Genomic DNA, 9,210 nt, shown 5'->3' with positions numbered 1-9,210 from the left:
TGTGCCTGAACAGTGGAAACCCCCAATTCTAACTGAAACCCTAACCCTAGCCCCAACTCTAAACCTAGCCACAACCCTAGCCCTAACCCTAAACCTATCCGTAGCCTTAACCCTGCCCCTAGCCCTAACCCTAGCCCCAAACCTAATGGGAAAATGGAAATAAATACCATTTTTGTAATTTTTTTATTTTTCCCTAAGGGGGTGATGAAGGGGGGTTTGATTTACTATTTATAGCGGGGGTTTTAGCGGATTTTTATGATTGGCAGCCTTCACAGACTAAAAGACGCTTTTTATTGCAAAAAATAGTTTTTGCGTCTCCACATTTTGAGAGCTATAATTTTTCCATATTTTGGTCCACAGAGCTATGCGAGTTCTTGTTTTTTTCGGGATGAGTTGTTGTTTTTATTGGTAACATTTTTGGGCACGTGACATTTTTTTATTGCTTTTTATTCCGATTTTTGTAAGGCAGAATGTCCAAAAACCAGCTATCATTTCTTCTTGGGGGGCGTTTATACCATTCCACATTTGGTAAAATTGATAAAGCAGTTTTATTCTTTGGGTCAGAACGACTACAGCGATACCTCATTTATATCATTTTTTTGTTTTGGCGCTTTAATACGATAAAAACTATTTTGTAGAAAAAATTTGCATCGCTTTATTCTGAGGACTATAACTTTTTTATTTTTTCGCTGATGATGCTGTATGGCAGCTCGTTTTTTTGCGGGACAAGATGACGTTTTCAGCGGTACCATGGTTATTTATATCCGTCTTTTTGATCGTGTGTTATTCCACTTTTTGTTTGGCGGTATGATAATAAAGCGCTGTTTTTTGCCTTTTTTTTTTTTTTTTACCGCGTTCACTGAAGGGGTTAACTAGCGGGACAGTTTTATAGATAGGGTCGTTACGGATGCGGCGATACTAAATGTGTACTTTTATTTTTTTTTTATTATTTAAAGAAATGTATTTATGGGAACTATATATATATATATATATATATATATATATATATATATATATTTATTTTTTTTTTCTTTATTTAGGAATTTATTTATTTTTTTACACATGTGAATAATTTTTCTTACTTTATAACATTGCCCCAGGGGGGGGGCATTATGTTATAGTGACAGCTCGCTGATCTGACACTTTGCACAGCACTGTGTGAGATCAGCGATCTGACATGCAGGGCTGCAGGCTTACCAGCGCTTGCTCTGAGCAGGCGCTGGTAAGTCACCTCCCTGCAGGACCCAGATGTAGCCACACGCCCATTTTGGATCCGGGGCCTGCAGGGAGGAGGTAGGAGACCCTCGGAGCAACACGATCACATCGTGTTGCTCCGAGGGTCTCAGGGAAGCACACAGGGAGCCCCCTCCCTGCGGGATGCTTCCCTATGCTGCCTGAACACTGCGATCATGTTTGATCGCAGTGTGCCGGGGGTTAATGTGCCAGGGGCGGTCCGTGACCGCTCCTGGCACATAGTGCCGGATGTCAGCTGCAATAGTCAGCTGACACCCAGCCGCGATCGGCCGCGCTCCACCCGTGAGCGCGGCCGATCGCATATGACGTACTATCCCGTCCCTGGGAATTAAGTCCCAGGTCACCTTGACGGGATAGTATGTCATATGGGATTAAGAGATATATTTAATAAAAATTATTTTTTTCTAAAAAAAAAGGATTATACTTTTTGGTGGTGGTCCATTCACTTCCTTCTTTTAGTGTGGTCATAGCCACAGTTGTAGTGATGCAGCCATGACTAGCAATGCATCCTCAGCTATGTATATACGTGTGATGTACAGCGCAATGTAACCTCCTCGACTTCCTCTTCATATGATCTACTCAGCTGTGTACCTCTATGTTCATGTCAACTGGGATTTAACACCTCATCATCATTATCCTCTGTGTTTCACATTCCTCGCCCTTGGAGTCGCCCTCCTCCTCTTCCTTCCTTGACATCACAGTACAGTCCGAGTGAGCCTCAGATATCTGAGTCTCTTCAGACTCACTTATCTGTTTTCCATACAGTCAGTTGTAAGGTTGGAGAGTTGGGATGCAGGGGGAAGCAAGGGGAATTTGGGTGCCACCTCTGTGTACTGTACTGGTTGTGATGTTGAGGTGGAGGATGAGGAGTAGAGACCACTTGAAGCTGCGCTTGCCATCCAAGCACATGCTCTTTCTGGGCCTCATCAACAAGGCGTACCGCTGTGCATCTGCCGAAGAAAGGTAGTCGAGTAGCCTGTCCAGTAACAGAAGTTGCCAAATGTCTTTGCATAGGACTTGACGTTGTTGGTTCATTAATGCTTTCACTAACCTTACCACCTTGAACACCAAGCCTAATTCCCCTTCTAACACAGCCTCACTTTTTCCCAGTCATGTTGCTCAGATAGTGTGGCAGGAGCACAGTATTTGCAACAAAAAATTAAGATTATAAACTCTGCACCACCTCTGCAAACAGCTGAATTTCAGAGGCAGTAAATGCCAAGGTGAAATATGGCATGCTGTATCATGTTAGTCACAGAAAAAAGAATTGTTTGAGTCTGGATGAGGCCTGTATGACAAAGAAGATATGCTACAAACAATTTGAAAGTCAGATGTTCCTTACTGTATGACGTTAAGAACAAGAATTATTTTGTGTCCTCTGGCTCAGGCCTCTATAACACATTAGATGCTACAAACTATTTTAAAGTCAGGTCCCCTACTGTATGACACTAGGAACAGAATAATTTTTGGTGGCCTCTGGATCAGGCCTCTCTAATAGAAATGAGTGAATATGTTCAGAAAATGATTGCCAAACATAAATTCAGCACGAATATGGTACATTAGGATTCGTGATCGGTAGCGCAAGCATTTTTCTTAAAATCGGAAAAAGTCTGTAACATTCGGTAAAAGATAGAATAAAAGCCGGCAATTCATGTGCCGCATACAGTAAAATCACAGAGTGACAGGTTAGAATAGATATATACACATAGAATACATAGATATATAGATGTTAGTGACACACACATATATATGTATACATATTACATAGATAGACAGATCGAAGAAAAGCTGGAAATTCATCTGCCACATAGTGTAAAATCACAGCAGGAGCCGACAGAAGAGATGGCTTACATACAGTAAATACACAAAGAATAGGTAGATATATAGATGTCAGTGACAAATACAATTAGTACAGTGTGTTTGCAGCTTACTGGACATGTATTTAATTAATAAAATTTCATAATCAGCGAAGGGAAACTGACAGCTGGGGGCCGATGTTTATAGCCTCGGAAGGGGGTAATACCCATGGAGCTTCTCAGGCTATTAATATCAGCTCACAACTGTGTAATTAGCAATTACTGGCTATTAAAGTGGGGGACCTTAAAAAAAAAATGATGTAGGGTCCCCCTATAATTAATAGCCGGCAAAAGGCTATGCAGACAGCTGCAGGCTGATATTAATAGCCTAGGAAAGCGTCCATGGATACTGCTCTCCCAGGCTAAAAACATCAGCTCTCAGCCGACCCCAGGCACTTAGCCTCGCTCTTCCCACTTGCCCTGAATATGAAAAAGGCTTAGACTCTGTATGATTTCTCAGTTGTTTATTTAAAGTTGATTTCTGTGTAAAAGATTTCCCACATTAAAAACATCAAAATGCTTCTCCCCTGTGTGAATTCTTTGGTGGCTAAGAAGAAATTATTTCTTCACAAAACATATTCCACATTCTGAACAGGAAAAAAAAAGTATTCTCCACTGTATGGGTTCTCTGGTGCCTAGAAGAAGCAATTTCTAGTTAAAAAATTTCCAACATTCTGAACACTAAGAAGGTTTCTTCCCTGTGTGAGTTCTTTGGTGCTTAACAAAACTTGATTTATGGTTAAAATATTTCCCACATTCTGAACATAAAAAAGGCTTCTCCCGTGTGTGAGTTCTTTTGTGTTTAACTAAATCTGATTTCTTGGAAAAACATTTCAAACATTCAGAACATGAAAAAGGCTTCTCCCCTGTGTGAGTTCTTTTGTGTACAACAAGATTCCATTTATGGTTAAAATATTTCCCACATTCTGAACATGAATATGGCTTCTCCCCTGTGTGAATTCTATGGTGTTTGATAAGATTTGATTTCTGGTTAAAGCTTTTCCCACATTCAGAACATAAAAAAGGCTTCTCCCCTGTGTGAGTTCTTTTGTGTATAACAAAATCTGATTTCTTGTAAAAACATTTCAAACATTCAGAACATGAAAAAGGATTCTCCCCTGTGTGAGTTCTTTTGTGTATACCAAGACTCCATTTATGCTTAAAATATTTCCCACATTCTGAACATGAATAAGGTTTCTCCCCTGTGTGAATTCTCTGGTGCTTCGCCAAATCTGATTTGTTGTTAAAACATTTCCCACATTCTGAACATGAAAAACGCTTCTCCACTGTGTGCTTTCTATGGTGCTTAACAAGATCTAATTTCTTGTTAAAACATTTCCCACATTGTGAACATAAATAAGGGTTTTCCCCTGTGTGAATTCTCTGGTGCTGCACCAAATCTGATTTGTTGTTAAAACATTTCCCACATTCTGAACATGAGAAAGGCTTCTCTCCTGTGTGAGTTATTTGGTGCTTAACAAGATCTAATTTCTTGTTAAAACATTTCCCACATTCTGAACATGAATAAGGTTTTTCCCCTGTGTGAATTATCTGGTGCTTCACCAAATCTGATTTGTTGTTAAAACATTTCCCACATACTGAACATGAATAAGGTTTCTCTCCTGTGTGAGTTCTTTGGTGTATAACAAGATTACTTTTCTGGATAAAACATTTCCCACATTCAGAACATGAAAATGGCTTCTCCCCTGTGTGAGTTCTCTGGTGCTTAACAATTTCTGATTTTCGGTTAAAATGTTTTCCACATTCTGAACATGAATATGGCTTCTCCCCTGTGTGTGTTCTCTGATGTGTAACAAGAGTTGATTTATGTGTAAAGTATTTCCTACATAATGAACAGGAAAATGGCTTCTCCCCTGTGTGAGTTCTCTGGTGATTAACAAGATCCCATTTATGCTTATAACATTTCCCACATTCTAAACATGAAAAAGGTTTCTCCCCTGTATGAATTCTCTCATGCCTAACATGATCTGATTTTCGGTTAAAACATTTCCCACACTTGGAACAAGAAAATCTTTTCTCTGGGGAGTGAATTTTTTGATGTTCAATAAAAGACTGTTCAAGGGGAAAATTGTTTCCATATTCTGAAAGTGAAAAGGACTTTGTTTTAGGAGCAGTTTGTTTTTCAATGCTAATTCTGTGACTTTGATTTTCCTTAGTAGTCGGTAGTGAATCAGAAGACAGGACCTGTTTCATAGGATCAGATGTCAGATGTTTGCTGTGAACAGATGATGGCATAGCTGGAGTAATAGCATTCACTTCAATTGTATTCTGTGTGATCTCAAGATCATCTGATTTAAAAATTGAAGATGTCAGCTGTCCCTCTGATCTACTGGTACATTCATCTGCCAAGAATAAAACCAATTATTATTTTTGAATAAAATATCCTTGAATTCTATATTTTTCAACATTTCTACTTAAACTGTTTAAAGAAATGGCAAGCTACAGTATGTATAAATACTGAATTATTCACCAAGACAATAACCGTTCTAATAGAAAACCTCATAGAATGATCCAGTAGAGCGTGGTGTTCTACTGTTTGTTCATTCTGCCTCCCAAATATGGAATAAAAAGCCACCAAAAAATGTTATATAGGCAAAAATAATACCAATAAAAACATCTACTAATCTCACAAAAAAGCACTTCCTCACTCACAGGCTTGCACTGGCCCATAGGAGAATCCTCCAATGGGCCCCTGTGAAAGAGTGGCCCATCACCCACTTACAGTGGGTACGGAAAGTATTCAGACCCCTTTAGATTTTTCACTCTTTGTTTCAGTGCAGCCATTTGGTAAATTCAAAAAACTCATTTTTTTCACATTAATGTACAATCTGCACCCCATCTTGACAGAACAAAACATAAATGTAGAAATTTTTGGAAATCTAATAAAAAAGAAAAACTGAAATATCACATGGTCATAAGTATTCAGACCCTTTGCACAGACACTCATATTTAAGTCACATGCTGTCCATTTTCATGATTTGGATAGGCACACACCTGTCTATATAAGACCTCACAGCTCACTGCATGTCAGACCAAATGAGAATCATGAGGTCAAAGGAACTGGCCAAGGAGCTCAGTGACAGAATTGTGGCAAGGCACAGATCTGGCCAAGGTTACAACAGAATTTCTGCAGTACTCAAGGTTCCTATGAGTGCAATGGCCTCCATAATCCTTAAATAGAACAAGTTTGCGACCACCAGAAGTCTTCCTAGACATGGCCGTTCAGCCAAACTGAGCAATCGTGGGAGAAGAGCCTTGGTAAGAGAGGAAAAGAAGAATTCCAAGATCATTGTGGCTGAGCTCCAGAGATGCAGTTGGAAGATGGGAGAAAGTTCCACAAAGTCAACTATCACAGCTTTAAGATCGCACACATTGTCATCATGAATTTTCAGTATCATATCACTGCGCCAAATTGCCGTTTGCAATTTTTCTCCACAATGCAAACTACAATTTGGCGCAGTGGTATGATACTGAAAATTTATGATGGCAATGTCTGCAATCTGAAAGCTTACTCAAGCGAAAGCATGAAGAAAGTGAACCTGAAGATGGTCACCAGTCAGCCCAAATATGACCTTATAAAGGAAGTTGGTCGAGACAGCTATGGCGTGGTATATGAAGCGTTAGTTCGCAGAACTTGTCAACGTGTAGCTGTTAAAAAAAAATTCGCTGTTGGGCACCAGAAAATGTTGAATTAGCATTGCGTGAATTTTGGGCATTGAGCAGCATCCAGGGTCAACACCCTAATGTAATCCACCTGGAGGAGTGTGTCCTACAGAGAAATGGCACAGTACAATGCATGCTACATGGAACCAGCTCTGAGCTTTGTCTTCCGTTGGTAGAATCCTCTCTTCTTCTCGTCTGACTACATGCACTACTGACCCCATTCACATCCTCCAGTCCAGGGCCGGACTGGGACCAAAAAGCAGCCCTGGCACAAATAAAAATTCACCAGCCCACATACGAGTGTCGTAGAATCAAATCGTAAAGCACTGACAGGTTGTGCTGACTTTTTTGCTTTATTTGTTACACCAGTCTAATGTGTTACACCACTTTATATATGTAACCTGCAGTGGCCATAGGGGGAATAGACATCAGATCAACACAGATGGCCTGCAGACTATTATCACACTGCAGAATATGCTAAAAAATACAGCACTGATCACACTCAAGTAACACATACACACTACAGATACCTCACACACGTGACACACACACACTGCTACAGATACACCACACACACACACTGCAGATACCCAACACACACACACACACACACTAGATACACCACACACACACTAGATACCCCCCCCCCACACACACACTACAGATACACCACACACACACTACATACCCCCCCCACACACACACACTACATACCCCCCACACACTACATACCCCCCACACACACTAGATACACCACACACACTACATACCCCACACACACACACACTAGATACCCCACACACACACTAGATACACCACACACACACATAGATACACCACACGCACACATAGATACACCACACACACACATAGATACACCACACACACACTACAGATACACCACACACACACTACATACCCCCCACACACACACACACTACATACCCCCCACACACTACATACCCCCCACACACACTAGATACACCACACACACACTACATACCCCACACACACACACACTAGATACCCCACACACACACACACACTAGATACACCACACACACACATAGATACACCACACACACACATAGATACACCACACACACACATAGATACACCACACACACACTACAGATACACCACACACACTACATACCCCCCCACCCCCCACACACACACACTAGATACACCACACACACACACTACATACCCCACACACACACACACTAGATACACCACACACACTAGATACACCACACACACACACACTAGATACACCACACACACACACTAGATACACCACACACACACTACATACCCCCCACACACACACACGATACACCACACACACACTACATACCCCACACACACACACACACTAGATACACCACACACACACACTACATACCCCCCACACACACACACTACATACCCCACACACACACACTACATACCCCACACACACACACACTACATACCCCACACACACACACACTACATACCCCACACACACACACACTAGATACACCACACACACACACACTAGATACACCACACACACACACACTAGATACACCACACACACACACTACATACCCCCCCCACACACACACACACACGATACACCACACACACACTACATACCCCACACACACACACACACACACACTTGATACACCACACACACACACTACATACCCCACACACACACACTACATACCCCACACACACACACACTACATACCCCACACACACACACACTACATACCCCACACACACACACACTAGATACACCACACACACACACTAGATACACCACACACACACACACTAGATACACCACACACACACACACACTAGATACACCACACACACACACTACAGATACCCCCCACACACACTACAGATACCCCCCCACACACACACACACACACTAGATACACCACACACACACACACTACAGATACCCCCCCACACACACACACACACACTAGATACACCACACACACTACAGATACCCCACACACACTACAGATACCCCCACACACACTCTACAGATACCCCCCCCCCACACACACACACACTAGATACACCACACACACTACAGATACCCCACACACACTACAGATACCCCCACACACACTCTACAGATACCCCCACACACACTCTACAGATACCCCCCCCCCACACACACACACACACTACAGATACCACACACTCCTCTGTGCTGCAGGAGAGGCCACTATACATGTGCAGCTCCTTCTGCTCACAGCAAGCACTTCCCCAGCACCTCCCCCGCTCTCTCCTTCTCTGTCGGGGCTGTGGAAGAGAGCAGGAGAATCTGTGACCATGAGGAATTTAGCTGCTTCTCTACCTGTCCCTCGGAGCACACACAGGTAGATATGGCTGACCTTGC

At 42.0% G+C, this 9,210-nt stretch overlaps 1 protein-coding gene across 4 annotated transcripts in view; it reads right to left on the bottom strand.

Annotated features, from left to right (window-relative positions):
- Positions 1–1,400: 1,400 nt before the first annotated feature.
- The window catches only part of LOC143766312 (uncharacterized), a 53,659-nt gene continuing 45,849 nt past the window's right edge, over positions 1,401–9,210 (bottom strand). For all 4 annotated transcript variants that reach the window (XM_077253895.1, XM_077253894.1, XM_077253896.1 and 1 more), the window contains one exon: positions 1,401–5,473. In XM_077253895.1, coding sequence (XP_077110010.1) covers positions 3,792–5,473 — 1,682 coding nt within the window. In that variant the 3' untranslated portion in view covers positions 1,401–3,791. The remainder of the gene's footprint in view (positions 5,474–9,210) is intronic.

Source organism: Ranitomeya variabilis, chromosome 4 (genome assembly GCF_051348905.1).
Source record: "Ranitomeya variabilis isolate aRanVar5 chromosome 4, aRanVar5.hap1, whole genome shotgun sequence".
NCBI lineage: Eukaryota > Metazoa > Chordata > Amphibia > Anura > Dendrobatidae > Ranitomeya > Ranitomeya variabilis.
The sequence above is the reverse complement of the archived record's forward strand: the minus strand, read 5'-3'. Positions and strand labels throughout refer to the sequence as shown.